The sequence below is a fragment of the Mus pahari genome, chromosome 10, assembly GCF_900095145.1.
Source record: "Mus pahari chromosome 10, PAHARI_EIJ_v1.1, whole genome shotgun sequence".
Taxonomy (NCBI): Eukaryota; Metazoa; Chordata; class Mammalia; order Rodentia; family Muridae; genus Mus; species Mus pahari.
This window is the reverse complement of record NC_034599.1, coordinates 98521917-98537310: the sequence shown is the minus strand read 5'-3', so window position 1 is coordinate 98537310 and position 15394 is coordinate 98521917. Positions and strand designations below refer to the sequence as shown.

At 44.0% G+C, this 15394-nt stretch overlaps 1 protein-coding gene across 1 annotated transcript in view; it reads left to right on the top strand.

Moving 5' to 3' along the window:
- The first annotated feature begins 2021 nt into the window (after window positions 1-2021).
- Window positions 2022-15394, top strand: part of Nek11 (NIMA related kinase 11) — a 181319-nt gene continuing 167946 nt past the window's right edge. The window contains 2 exon segments of the mRNA XM_021207830.1: window positions 2022-2056; window positions 7198-7363. Of these exon segments, the coding sequence (XP_021063489.1) occupies window positions 2022-2056; window positions 7198-7363 (201 nt within the window).

Genomic DNA, 15394 nt, shown 5'->3' with positions numbered 1-15394 from the left:
TAGGTCTGGGGTGGTGGTAGGTCTGGGGTGGTGGTAGGTCTGGGGTGGTGGTAGGTCTGGGGTGGTGGTAGGTCTGGGGTGGTGGTAGGTCTGGGAGGAGTTAGGAGAGGAAGAGTGAATATGATCAAAATACACTATATGAAATTATTACAGAATTAAAAATACTTTCAAAAAGAAGTAGTATAAAAGCAAAAAGTCCTTGTCCACAGCATTTTCATATTATCTAATGTAGTAAGTAGTTCTATTTTAAAAGTTGTATGCTATTTTTTTCCTTTTAATTATTTTATTAGATATTTTCTTCATTTACTTTTCAAATGCTATCCCAAATGTCTCCTATACCCTCCCCCCACCCTGCTTCCCTACCCACCCATTCCCACTTCTTGGCCCTGGTGTTCCCCTCTATGGGCATATAAAGTTTGCAAGACCAAGGGGCCTCTCTTCCCAATGATGGCTGAATACGCCATCTTCTGNTACATATGCAGCTAGAGACACGAGCTTTGAGGGTACTGGTTAGTTCATATTGTTGTTCCACCTATAGGGTTGCAGACTCTCATACCCTATTCAAAGACTAAAATTACAGCCATTCCTCTACTGAGTATTGATTTGTGTTGGGAAAATAGCAAAGAATGAAAACTTCACTTTTTGGTTTGTGGGATTTACCTGTTTGTACAAAAGCCAGAGTTCTGGCACTAGAGTCTAAAGATTTTTGCTTTTCTTTTCTCCATGATGAAGGTTAGGGTTCTCAGCCTCACTCCCAGTTCTTCTGTAGGTTTACTATGAACTTGACAAGGGCTTTATACTTGCTTACTGTGCGCTTGGAAGGCAGGCACCTTTATCCTTTTCACATTTGTGTCTTCAGCACACCACATGGTGTCTGCCACACTGAAGGCAGTCTGTAGACAGCGAGGTAACAGAAGTGGGAAATGTCCTACTTACAGAGGGCAGTCTATAGACAGCGAGGTAATGGCAGTGGGAAATGTCCTAACTTAAGGTCTCTCTGGTAGTGACAGTCTGGGACCCTGCACAGACCCTGGAGTCTGATGTCAGCAGCCTGTTCTTCAGCTCTGTCTGCTGGCCTTGTTTTACACCATAATGTCATTGGAGCCCCTGCCAGACCAAGGACCCTGCTACAAGCTTGTGATGAGAGGAATATACAGGAGGAAGTAGGATCCCAGTCCCCAAATGAGCGAAGATCAAGATTAAATTGTTAAAAAGCAAAAGTCAGCTCATGTTTCTGCTGTGTAATGACCCAGTAAGGGATTTTTGTCATAAAATAAATAAAACTTGTTTGTGTTTTTTTTTTTTTGACTTGTCAAAGGAAGAAAAACATCAGCAATAGATTCTGTCTATATGATTTTCCCCATCCTGGAATTTTCCCTCCAGATTTAAGTATCTTGACATTTTGATTTTTTTTAATTTAAAAAAATCATTGTACTAGCTAAAATTATCCATCTCTGCCATTGTTTATACCTCTACACTTATAAAAGTTATCTGTCATATTAAAGGAGATGAGATGTTATTAAAACAGGAGGTTAATGCTGTTGTCATACTCCTACTAAGTAGGAGAGCAATACTGCGGCCTTAAACTTCCTTTAGAAGGTTCTACGTTTCAAGAAAAAAAGAGAGTGAAGCCTCTGCTGGCTAAGTTCTTACCACCTCAGAGGTAAAGTGTCATAGGTAGCTTTCAGCAGTTGTAAAAGGCGAGAAGCAGGGCAGAGGTCCTAGCATCACAACGGATCCTGTCAAACACTGGCTTCAACAAGAGGAGAGCCCTGCCCACCACATATGTAGGTTCTTCATGTGGCTCAGCCCTTTGTTGAAATCTCAGTTCAGCACAGCTAATTTAGCAGAACATGCACCATTCCTCAGTGACTGACTTAGGAGAGGCTGTGAGGGGTGTGTGGGGGGGGGCATAGGGGTTGTCTGTGTTTGTCACCTGGAGAAGGCTGGATTCACAGCCCAGGGAACTGTTTCAATGTAAGGAAGCTGTTTGGAGATGCAGCATTGCTGCAGTGACAGATATGTGCAGCCGTGATGACTCGAGCAACCAGAGGAGGTAAATGGAGGTCCTCCTATTTAAGGAAGACATAAAAAAAATGCCTTAAAATATTTAAGAAAGAGCTGTCTTAAAACTCTTCTTTGACAAACACTTAAATGCTGAATTTTAAAAATGTAAACAAATCCCCAAACTTACTGTTTAGTTAAGTTTAAAACCTATTTCCTGTGATTTTTGTCCTAATACAGTGCCTTCCTACTCCTGGTGCCAGAAGACTTCAGATACTCTATCCTAACATCAAAACATTTGTGGTGGTTTGAATGTGCTTGACCCATAGGGAGTGGTACTATTAGGAGGTGTGGCCTTGTTGAAGTAGGTGTGGCCTTGTTGGAGGTATGTCACCGTGGGGATGGGCTTTGAGACCCTCCTCCTAGCTGCCCATGAGACAGTCTGTTTTTGGTTTCCTTTGTCTGAAGATGTAGAATGCTCAGCTCCTCTAGCCCCATACCTGCCTGGATGCTGCCATGCTTTCTGCCATGATGATAATGGACTGAACCACTCAACCTGTAAGCTAACCTCAATTAAATAGTGTCCTTTATAAGAGCTGCCTTGATCATGGTGTCTCTTCACAGCAATGGAAACCCTAACTAAGATAGAATCCATCTCAATTCAAGACTTAAAAGCATCTATTTATACCGCATCCATGCACAAACATCTTTATGGTTTAATATCTTCCTTCCCCAGCTCCCACATGGAAGGGACCAGGGCTATACAATGCTCCTGTGCTGGCACAGTTGGTGAGTGTTTACCACTGTGTGCAGGTGGATGTTGGATGCTAACTCACAAAGGAATGGATCCTACTTCTGAGTTTGCTGGAAAGCTGTTGGGTCGCATCCATTATCCTGCAGGCCTCTCTTGAGATGTTGGTATTTAGGTGAGGCTCACATAGGATCCTGGATATTCTAGAGCTCTCTAGGGTACATGTGTTTACATACCACTTGAAGGCCCTTCTACAACTGGACACAGAAGATGCCAGTTTCTACACTTTGCTCTGTCTTAGAAAGAATGTGCAGGCCTTCTGCTCTGAGCCCTCTTGGTACATCTTGGAATTCTAATGTGGCTTCTTCTCTGCGCCTGGCTTCCAGCATCTCAGCTGCTTCCAAAGACTCAAGAAGTACTCCATTTCCTTTTTGGTTCCTGACTGTCACATCTCCCTGGTATAGAGTACCTCTTTCTTTTCTGAGGGTGGAGACAGCTCACCCACTGTCCAAGCGTCCCTCCAGATTCTTGCTTTTTAGGCTTGTCTCATCTCCTGGACACCCAAGGGCCAGAGATCTGAGTTCAGTTTTTGTAGTGGTTCTCTCTTGGACCTGAAGTAGTGTCTGTATCTGGTTGAACAGGGAGATTGTAGAGAACACATAGACATGGGGGTGGGGGGATAATGCATGGTCAGTCTCTCAAATATGCCATCTATCTGTCTCATTTATAGAAACAGTAGGATGATTTTTAAGGGAAACAAATTGACGACAGTTATCTCAAATTTCAAAAATCACTTTCCAAAGTTTGTCAGTTTACTACAGACTCTAGAAAACAACATGCCACTCAGGCAGTAGAAGAGGGCGTTTGCAAAACGAAGCTGGGTCTTCAGAGACAGCTCTCCTTTCTGCTGTCAGTTTCCCCCAAACAGTCAAGACTTTGATAAAATAAGTATCTGTCATGTTATGTAGGGAGGGGTGACAGGCTGAAAGCCACCGAGCAAGCGATGAGCTGCCCTTGCCTAGGCAAGCCTCCAGGTTGTCTTCGGTGGGTATGGCTCTTATGTGGTTATGCCACGAGAGTTCCTTCTTTTGGTCCAGTAACTGTGCTTTTAGGCAAGGAAGGCAGAATGTGTGTGTGTCCCCTACAGACAGTATGGTAGAAGCCAACTATCTTAATAGGCCAACTTTTATCTGCTAAATGGGCATATTCAGTCTTATGCTTTATCATTGAGTGGTCAGACAGGGACTGGGCACAAGACTGTGGAAAATTTCACATTGTATTGGGTAGTGGCTGATGCTTGCCTGGAAAATAAGCATGTTCAAGCTTTTTATAGCACATGCTCCTTCCCGGCACGAGAGCCGTTGCAAGTCTGTGTAAGGCTTTTATATTATTATGCTTAACCACTGTGACTTTTACAGCTGCACAGCAGCCGGAGCATGGTAAATTACCAAAAGCACTATGAAGATGTCATTAAACTACCTGCTGCCTTACACCCTTCAGAGGCTAGAGAAGAAAGTGTGTCTTCATATGTCATTCTTTTTTTTTTATTTTGGGCATATTAACAGTCTGAAGTACCACTTATGAAAACAGGCCTATTCCTGCCCCCTCCCTCAAAAAAGTCTTAATAAAAATAGTTTTTCTATAGATTGTTACCCACCATGCATTGCTGTAGAATCTACTCCGTTCTCCAGGGAGGAGTCTAACAGGCTCTTTGGCATCCAGTGAAGCCAGTGTGAGCACACTGCTGGTTAGTGAAGAGAACTAAATGTTTACAAATGATTTTTAAAATCACAACACACTGAAAGACTCCTGTAAGTAGAGAATAGAGCCCAAAGCCTGTGCACGTCTTGGAAAGAGCCCCACACCTGCCACAATCTTGTGTGGGAGCTGACAGTTCTCTGTTGGTTTTTGTTTGGGGATGAGATGAACTTGAATCATGGACTATGGAGAACCTTTAAAATGAACATGCTAAAATGCTTACGTTGTAAGAAAATTGTATTCTCAATGATGTTTGTCTTAGAAGGGTTTCATTCTCAGAGTTTAGAGAGAAGAAACACATGACTTTGTGTGTGTGTGTGTGTGTGTGTGTGTGTGCATATGTGCATGTGTGTGTGTATTGGTCCAGAAGATAAGTCAAGTTTAATCCCCTAATACTAGAGGACAAGGGAATTTTCTCATTTTCATATTTATGCTTTCAACTTGCAGGGTAGAATGTCTGACTTAGAATTTCATTTCATGTGTGTGTGTGTCCATCCATGCAAGTGTGTAAGGAGGTCAGCGGTTGGTATGGTGATGCCTCTCTCAATCACTTCTCCATCTTCCTTTTTGAGATATGGTTTCTCACTGGATTTAGAATTTCCTGATTAGCTCGAGTGGCTGGCTAGTGAGCCCCTGGCGTTTCTTTGTCCACTCTCCTCAGATTATCCCTGACATTTAGGGATCCAAGCTCAGGTCCTCATGCCTGTGCAGCTGACACTGAAGTATCTCCCCCCACCTCTAAGTCCTGCTGCTACTGAAAACATTTGAACCACAGACTGTCACCCAGGAACACATGCTAGTGTGCTGACTACACTCCCAAAGCTCAGGCCTCAAGTCTGACTGAGTAGCCAGGGTTAACATTACTGGAAGCAACATCTTCTCTTTCACAGTTACACAGCTGGAGAGAAGGGTTTGCCCTAGTGAATGAAAGGCTTGTAGCACACATTTTAAAGGGTGGTAGGAGCCTCCTTGTTTAGTATAATTGAGGTTAGTAGCTGGTTGAACAGAATAAACAGTAAATTCAAAGGACCTTCATTGAGAGAGAAAAACTTTTATTTTTATTATGTGTTGTTAAAATCTAAAATACCTCAATCCTTTGGTTGGATTCCCCTTTATCTTTCTTTTTATAGAAAGATACACACACACACATTTTTCAGGTTGGTTTATCTTCTACTAAGATTCTTAGAAATCTTGAGTCCTCAGTAGAGTTGTACAAGCTTACCCTGTTAAGACAGGAAAAGTGTTCCTGCCATTGGTCATTGTCAACTTTTTTGGTAAGCCTTTGGTTTATTTTTCTCTAACAAGGGTAAACTGATATTCATCTTCCATCAGTTTACATTATATATAAATTCATAATGGTGGGCGCAGTAGCATAAACAGATCTGGGGTTAGAACCAGTGATTTGGGTAAGCGTGTCTCCCAAACAGAAGGCCAGAAGTGCATGGGAATACCAGCGAGTCTGCCAGCCTTGTGCACTCCATATGGCAAGGGCAGAGTGAACACCTGTTGGACATGGCTGGAGTCGGCCGGCAGTCGAGGAGTGGCTGTACAGGCTTTAATTAGGAGTTCCCACTAAGATGCCAAGGTAGTGACTCAATAGTTTTGCAAAGTGTTTTCTAGCAGGAGTCCTGCAGAACTTGCCTTAATGAGCAGACAGGCTCCCTGGCAATCAGAAGCATCTGTCTGAGGAGTGTAATTGGCGTGCTAAAGTGCTGTCCCCAGGCTATCTAGTTTACAGTGTGGCACTATAATTGGTTTGCTCATCAGACTATTTTTTTTTTTTCTTGGATGGGGAGAGGTAGTGTTTTGGTCCACTCTTCGTGATGCGGTCACACTTTTTTAAATTAATGATTTGGAGAGTTAATGAGCTCCCCCATTTATCCACGATAGAGGTTCTAAGTATCTCTATCAATTCTTCAATGTTTTCAGTTAAAACTTTTGTCTTCCTAAATCCTGCCAGCAACAGAGCATGGCGTGCCAAGGACAGTTAGGAGAGAAGAGAAAGATATTGCACATATGGACTGACAACCAAGTGATACATTTGGGAGCATTTTAGAGTAGAGGGAGGGATTAAGAGTGAGTGAGCAAATAAGAGAGAGAGAGAGAGAGAGAGAGAGAGAGAGAGAGAGAGAGAGAGAGAGAGAGAGACTCACAGAGACAGAGACACAGAGGCAGAGAGACAGAGAGATTCCATAAAGCACAGAGTGAGATGTAGAGAGGGCGTGGAGGAAGGAGGGGGGCATATAAGACAGGCAGAGATAGAAAAGTGGTGAGTGCAGATGGGCAGCTGCAGACCAAATGGATCACATGGAGATGGAAACAGATGCTGTGAAAAAAAAAAAAAAAAAAAACAACGAATGTCTTATGGGATGGAGGAGAGCGCCCTGCAGCAGCGCTCGAGGCTCCATGTGTGCCCTTATAAGTCATAGAGTGCACAGCACAGTGTGGTGGTCAAAGGCTGTGGAATACCATGGTACTGGGTGCGACAGGCAGGTGCCCAGGGCCTCAGAACCATAGCAGGTAGAACTAGACCCTTGAACAGCTGATTATCTGGGCATGGTGAGGGGTTCTGTGCCATGTCCTTACGACAGAGAAGCAGACTTCTCAACTCTTGATATCTGTCTTTTTTCTCCTTTTCTTTCTTTTTCTTTTCTTCCTTTGCTTTTTACTGGTTTTGGCCACAGAAAGGTACTGAAGGAAATCTCTGTTGGCGAATTAAATCCAAATGAGACCGTGCAGGCCAATATGGAAGCTCAGCTCCTCTCCAGGCTCCATCATCCGGCCATTGTCAGATTCCATGCAAGCTTTGTGGAGCAGGAGACTTTTTGCATTATCACGGAATACTGTGAGGTGAGACTCTCCTCTCTAAAAATCTGTTGCATGATAAAAATTTTATATAAAGAGACATCTTAAAAGTCCTGTTATCAAACAGTAAGTTGAATTATCTATAGGCCTGGAGTCTCATGTCTTATAGCTACGAGTAGTCTTCTCTAAGTAACTGACCAAACTCATTCCTCATGATTATTTCTCTCCCTTTGGCAAATCACTCAAAGTGCATATATTTTAAGAAGAAATGTCTGTAACGGAATGCTTTTACATATATGGGGGGGGGGCATCTATGCCCAAACCTCCTATGGTAACATAACGAATGCTTAGATATCTATCTAGACTTTTAATTTTAGTGGAGGCAAAGTCTCTCCTATTTATTGATTTGTGAATTATGGTTTCAAGTACCTGCAGTTTTCTCAGCTATTCTCTGTTTACTTGAAGTAAGAGCTTTGTGTTTTACTGAGCATGAAAGGATCATGAAGCTTAGAAAGCTGAGAGAGAAGAAGATGGAGAACAGGAAACTGGTCTGGGTCTCTGAATCTACAGTTCAGAGGTTAGGTATAGGGTAGGTGAGCAGGCTATCTGAACTGGGCAGAGCACAATAGAAGATGACATGCTGTGCCAAGATGATCTTGGAGCCAGGCTACCCAAATACTTCTTAGGGGGACGAGAAGCTGTAGAGAATGAAAAATTAGAGAAATTATGCTGGAAAGAAAGAAGTCTTTTTGGAGCAGAAGGCATGCTTGTTTAACTAAAAGACTTTGGACAGCCAGATGGGAGCTGAGGGTCCCATATGACTGGGTGGCAGGAGGGAGAGTAGAGATTGTTCCCAAAACACCATTGCAGGGGCTGAAGAGGTGGCTGAGGTTAAGAGCACTGTCTGCTCTTCCAGAGATCCTAAGTTCAATTCCCAGCAACCACATGGTAGCTCAGAAGCATCTATAATGAGGTCTGGTATCTCTTCTTGCCTGCAGGCATACACACAGGCAGAACTCTGTATACATAATAAATCTTGAAAGAAAGAAAGAAAAGAAAGAAAGGAAAGAAAAGAAAGAAAGAAAGAAAGAAAGGAAGGAAAGAAAGAAAGAAAGAAAGAAAGAAAGAAAGAAAGAAAGAAAGAAAGAAAGAAAGAAAGAAAAGAAAAGAGAAAAAGAAAAAACACCATTGCAGCTTTACACATTTGCTGTACCCACTAAGGAACCACTAGTCAATTTCATCTAAATGATCCTGGAATATTCTAGATTTGACCTTTCTTCTCTCTTGGCTTGCTCATTCTCTGGTTTGAGGAGAGGGAGGGAGAGACAGAAAGGCAGAGATATAGACAGACAGTCAGATAGACACACACACACACACACACACACACACACACACATATGGGGTGGGGTGGAGAGAGCTTAGTAGTGATGAAACCAGTTGCTTAGATATGTAACTTCTTTACCTAATGGGTTGTTAGGAAAGTCAGTAAGATGATGAGTGTGGGGTGGGCACATTGAATAGCAACTTTGGAAAATGTGCGTCCAATATATGCAAAGTTATAGATATTTGGATATGTAGCTATGCTCTAAACGATCTGTTATCATTTAATACTTTTTCTTCTTTAGCTCGTGTAGTTGATAACTAAACTTTCACTTCTAAAAATAACTGACAGTTCCTACATATGATTTATTTTCCCCACTGATGATTTTGGCTTATTCATTTATTTATAAAATGTTGATATATTGTGTTATGCAATTCATACTGCTCCTAAATTCACTATGTAGCCATAGCTGGCCTAGAACTCTTGAACTCCCCGCCTCCATCTCCCAAGAGCTAATAAGATTGTAGGTGTTGGCTACCTACATACCTGGGGCACATTCTTAAAAATGCTTTCCTCATCTTAAAACATCTTAAATGGAGGTAGGTATTGCTCCGTAGGGGGCGCTGGGAAAGTGAACTGGCCTGTAGCCCTCCCTGCCTTCTGTTCTTGTCCCCTCTGCTCCCCATGGCGTTTGTCTTTGAAGGGTACTGTTTAGTTTTAATTAATTTAAAATGAAGTGGCCTGTGCGGCTAGTGACTGTCCATACAGCAGACATGGGTGTCATGCTCTAACTTTCTCTTCCAAGGTTAGTTTTGACTTTTTTTAATTTGACTGTAACATTGAGCTTCCAGACAGTTTGTGAGACTAGGACAGTGATCTCCTCCATCTCATCCCCGTAGACTTCCCGGGTTTATTGCTAGCCACACCCCATGTTTCCTTTGCTATTTCCCTTTTCCATTTCTATACACTCTATCTAGCCTTTTCCTGAACATCTCAAAAATAAACCTCTTGTAGTGTGTGTCTTGAACTGCGTGAATGTCTCTCAAAGGCCTGCATGATACAGAGGCTTAGGTACCAGTTTAATTATTGGAAAGTGGTGGAAACTCTAGAAAGTGGGGTCTTAGGGCTCTGGTGTCATCCTTGAGGGTGGCATCAGAGTTCTGGCCTCCTCCTCACTCTGCCCTCCCCAGCTGCCCACCCTCCCCAGCTGCCCACCCTCCCCAGGGAATGAGGAACTTCTCACCAGAACAATCTCCCTCACCACAGCCCCCAAAGCAATAGAGGCAGCTGGCTACTGACTGGAGCCTCTGAAACGGTGAGTTAAAATGAACCTTTCCAGCTTTCAAGTCCATTTCCTCGGGCGTTTTGTCACAGCAACAGAAAGCTAGCACAGAGTTCTGGGTCAAGTGCTCCCTTGTCCCAAACAACTACTGTATCCTCTAAGAACAAGGACCCTCTCATTCCTAACCACAGTAAAGTGATACAAAGTCAGGAAATTAGCACCAAAACAATGAGTATGCAGGCCATCGACTCTCAAGTGGGATCTGACATCTGCAGCAGTGGTTTCCCTTGGTAACTTGGTAGAAATGCAGAGTCCTGGCCTGAAGCCCAGCCACACTGAATCAGAAGTTGTGGGGGTGGGGTTCAGCCATCTGTGTTTTGACAAGCTCACCAGGTGAGTCTGAAACAAGCTGAAGTTTGAGAACCACCCATCTAATTCACAATCTCTAGTCAAATTTTCTCATTTGTTCCAATTATGTCCTCAGAAAGGGCACTTCTATAAAAATGGCTTTTGTCAGGCCGGATCCAGTGCAAGATCATCTGCATTAATTTTTAAATGATGGTTGGTTTCCATAGACCAAGCGGCTCTCCGGGGAGGGGGTGTTGCCATGGTGATGGCTGCCAGCTGCACTGCACAGCTGCTGGGCTTCCAAAGGTCTGTGGGTCCTGAGCTGTCAGACTGGCTCTTCCCAGGCTCCTTAGAAATGATGTGTGCCCGTTGCTCCCTCCTTGTTAACAGAGATGTTTCTCAGCTTCAGATGCAAATTCACTCTTAACTCGATCGGGCCTGATGCTAGCTTCTTAACTGAGGTAAAAGTACTGATACAGGAAATACATGTAGCCAGGCCTTGATCTCCTGAGAACATTGTCACCACTGCAGTAGCTCCTCTTCTTATCTCCGTGTTCCCCTTTGTGGATTTACTTTGGGACCTTTCATGTCTGTAATATATTCATGCATCCCTGATATGTTCAACCTGCTGCTCAACCCACTGGGCATCTCAGAGTATGTGTGAAAAATTAACAACTAGGGGCTGAGGAGATGGCTTGCTCAGTAAAGAGCCGTCTACAGGAGAATGGGGAACCACAGTTTGCATCCCCAGAACCCATGTCCATATCTAGGTATGGTGCATGGGGAGATGGGGACAGATGAGGACAGGTGGAGACCCAGAGCTGGCCCATCTAATTAATCAATGAACTCAGAGCTCAGCGACAGCCTCTGTCTCAAAACATGAGGTGGTGAGAGAGGGCAAACACCTGGTGCGTACACACTGTAATGCTATTCCCAGTTGTCAACTTGACTATATCGTAATGAACTACACTCCACAATCCAGAATTGGAGGGCTCACCTGTGATCCAGATCTTAAGGCTAGAAGACACAAGTTTCTGACCTGGATCTTGAGGCATAGTGACCATGAAAAGCTTAGGCCCAGGCAAGGTAGAAGGGGACTGAGGCAAGAAGATCTCTGAGTTCAAGGCCAACCTGGACAAAACAAGTCCCAGATCCAGGTGTGGTGGTACACACCTTTAATCTGGGTCACACCTTCTACTAAAGACCTACATAAGGACATTGGAAGAAGGGAGATTCTCTCTTCTTTGCCACTTGCATTTACTTGCCAGCACATCTGTTGGAACCTACTTCTTTCCTCATTCTTTTTTTTTTTTTCTTTTGGTTTTTCAAGACAGGGTTCTCTGTGTAGCCTTGGCTGTCCTGGAACTCACTCTGTAGACCAGGCTGGCCTCGAACTCAGAAATCCTCCTGCCACTGCCTCCCGAGTGCTAGGATTAAAGGTGTGCACCACCACGCCCTGCTTGGAATCTACTTCTAACTGAAACAACTAGCCTTGTGGGACTGAGCAACTACTAGATTCTTGGACTTAGGACTTCCCATTCACAGCTGACCAATGTTGGGGAGTTGGACTACAGGCTGTAAATCATCACAACAAAATCCCTCAATATAGAAAGACATTCCATATGTTCCAAGACTCTAGAGAACCCTGACTAATACATGTATACACACACACACACACACACGTACATGTGCACCCACATACCCTTGAATATATACACACTATATATGCACATAATAAATACATAAACAAAGCATCCACCAATTGGTATTGTAGTACTATAATCTCAGGATGAAGAAAGTAAAGACAGGAAGATCACAAGTTCAAGACCAGCCTGAGCTACAGTGCAAGGTGCTGTCTGATAGTTCCAAAGCTACTGAAGTAACAGAGCATTTCAACAGTGGGTATCTCCTGTCCTCCACACAGGGAGGGAATGGAACTGTGTGCCCTCCTTTTCCTTCCTCCACAGTTCCATATGTCTCATCTTTGCTTAGGCCACGACTTATTCTAATGCTTTTTCTTCCTCGCCCCACGTCTTCATTCTACCCAGATTCCTGAGCGCTTCACTGATCCCTCTTCTCTCCCAATCTAAGACTTCCTTTTGTTAGGAAGACTGCCTTCTCCCATGTGTAGTGGAAATGTCAGGAAGTCACTGGAAGGAAGTCATTCCTGCCCCCATGTCCCTAGCTTCCAAATCATTTTTTTTTATTTTGCATGAAAGCTAAAATAATATCATGTGCATTGTCTCAGACTCCAACATGCAAGCAATTTCCTCATTCATTTTTTTTAAATCACATCTTAGGTTGAATCATAAAGCTAGCACCCGACATTTCTTTTTGAAACATTTCTATTAGCAGGTATAAGTCATACAGCACAGAGGGTTTCGTTGTTGCGTTCTCCAGAAACACTTAGAATGGATTCTTTCCCCTCCCCACCAGTTCCCTTTCCGCTTTCAAAGGTGGTGTTCCTTAGCTGACTCTACCATTTTCTCCAAGCTCCCACCTCATTCCGGCAGACATCGATGATAAAGGAGAAGAATGCTGACACATCCACCTGACACACATGTCACGTGCATTTGTCCTACTGTATGACCACATCAGTGTCCTGCACCAGAGACCTGTGCAGTACTGCCTTTCAGATCTTCCATGTGAATGAAGACAAGAGTCCTAGAAACTTGGACATTCTGTTAATAGATGCAGCAGGGGTTGAGACCATAACTCTCTAGGAGAGAAGGGCAGTGGTGGAGAGCATGTGTGCTCAGAAAGAGCTGGAGAAGTCAGACTGTTCTGTTCCTGTTTGGTGATGGAAACAGCTACAATGTCTACATCTGGGTCATGGTAGAATGGTCATTCCAGCCCTTGACTGCACTTTGGACTCCCCCGGAGACCTTTCAAAGCGCCCGAGCCTGAGATCCACCTCTGGCAATCTCACTTATTTGGCCAGGATTCTGCAGCTCGGCAACAGGATTTTGAAAAATCTCTGGATGTTTTTAATGGGAAGCCAAGGTTAGCACTGGGGCTTGGGGGTGGAGCTTATTGTCAAAATAAATAGTAAAGGCAAACATGGTCAGTGAGTAAGGTCTCATGAGCCAGGATGGAGCCCAGACCTGAGAGCAGGGGAGTCTGGGCCAGCCTGTGGGTATAGCTGATAACCAGGCCTCCTGTGTCATAAAGATCACCCAGCTCTTGAACAAAATACTCACAGGAGGAAATATGGAGACAAAGTGTAGAGCAAGGAAAGCAGAAATTGCCCCACCTTGGGATCCATCCCATATACAGTCACCAAACCTGGACGATATTGTGGATATTGGGTAGTGCTTGCTGATGGAAGCCTGATATGGCTGTCTCCTAAGAGGCTTTGCCAGAGCCTGACAAATACATAGGTGGATGCTTGCAGCCAATCATCGGACTGAGCCCGATGGAGGAGTTGGAGAAGGGACTGAAGGAGCTGAGGGGGTTTGCAGCCCCATGGAGAGAGCTCCTGGGGACTGGATCATCAACCAAAGAATACACATGGAGGGAACCATGGCACTGGCCGCATATGTGGTAGAGGATGGCCTTGTTGGACATCTGAGGGAGGAGAAGCCCTTGGGCCTGGGAGTATTCGATGTCCCAGTGTAGGGGATGCCAGGGTGGGAAGGTGGGAGGGATGAGTGGGTGCGGGAGTACCCTCATAGAAGCAAGGGGAGGGGGGATGGGATAGAGGGTTTCTAAATTTACTCAGCCCCTCTTCCTTGTCCCCCGGGCAGCTGCTTCCATCCTGCCCCCCCCCATCACTGTGGAAAGAAAAGTACGGGCCATAGCTCTGTGAAAAGAAAAATATGGTCCCTAACCCACATGAACTTCCTGTCACCTTGGCAACTCCAGTTCTCATGGCTTATGGATTAAACTGGTGTTCTCTATTATTTATTGGCTCTTTCTGAGCTTGCCAAGAGCCTTTCCTGAGCCTCAACTCTGTCGGGTGTAGTCCTCAGATATAGTTTGGGGTAATGGGGATGATGTGGTAACTGCTTTGATTTTCACTTCTGGGGGCTGAGCCCAAGGCCTTACACATGCAGGGAGGCGCTCTACTCCTGAGCAAACCCCTCAGCCTAATGCCAACTTTCTTCCATGAATTTGTCTGGCAAGTTAAATGGCTAAAATAGATTGTGTCACAAGAAGGGTAGTTACAAATAGCTTGGGACTGTGGGAACTTGGCTGGGGCCAGCTTATTATATTTGAACTTGAAGTGTGAGAAGGATTCTGTCAAGTCCAGTTGGGACATTAAAGTCAAAGGAAATGGCACAGAGGTAGAAAAGTAGGAGACATGATTTACTTCACCTTTGAGCGCAGCATGTTTGCAGCTGAACATATCCCTAGTGTTAGCCACTAAGGTGTTGCAACACAGGGGTGGAGACATGGACATTATTTTTTATTGAATTGTGTTTCCTTGGTGGCATCTGTACCTATATCACTTTCCTTTGCTCTCTCTCTCTCTCTCTCTCTCTCTCTCTCTCTCTCTCTCTCTCTCTCTCTGTGTGTGTGTGTGTGTGTATGTATGTGTGTGTGTCAGTATAGACTCATAGATATTTATTGTATTCTATGGGTTATAGCCCAATGCTAGTGTTATCGATTCTGTGGTTCAGATTGTTTTAACTGTGGCTATTGAGTGCTTCTGTGACTTTTAACATTTCTCCTTTCTTTTATGACAGGGAATGAAATTCCTTTTGAGATAGGGTCTACTATGTAGTCCAGGCTGGCCTAGAACTTGTAGTCCTCCTGCCTCAGCTCCCAAGTTCTGGGATTACAGTCATGATACAGTCTTGCCTGGCTTAGAAGTGAACTTTTATTTATTTTTTTTTGTAATAAAAAAATAAGTTAGCACACAAAGCATTAAAATTCATCTTGGTGTTTTCAGATAAAATTTATTGATTGATTGATTCTCTTCCCACATCTCTGTCCCCATCCCTCTGAGCCCTGTTTGTACCCCCATCCCTCCATAGCTTCTCTTCCCTCATCCCTGTCCCCATGCCCCCAGAATGTCCTTGTGCTTGCTTCTCATCAGTGTCCTATTTCTAATGCTTCCCCCCCACCACTAAATTTTTATCATTTCTTTTCTAATTAGAAGTGATTTTTTTATAAAGGTTTA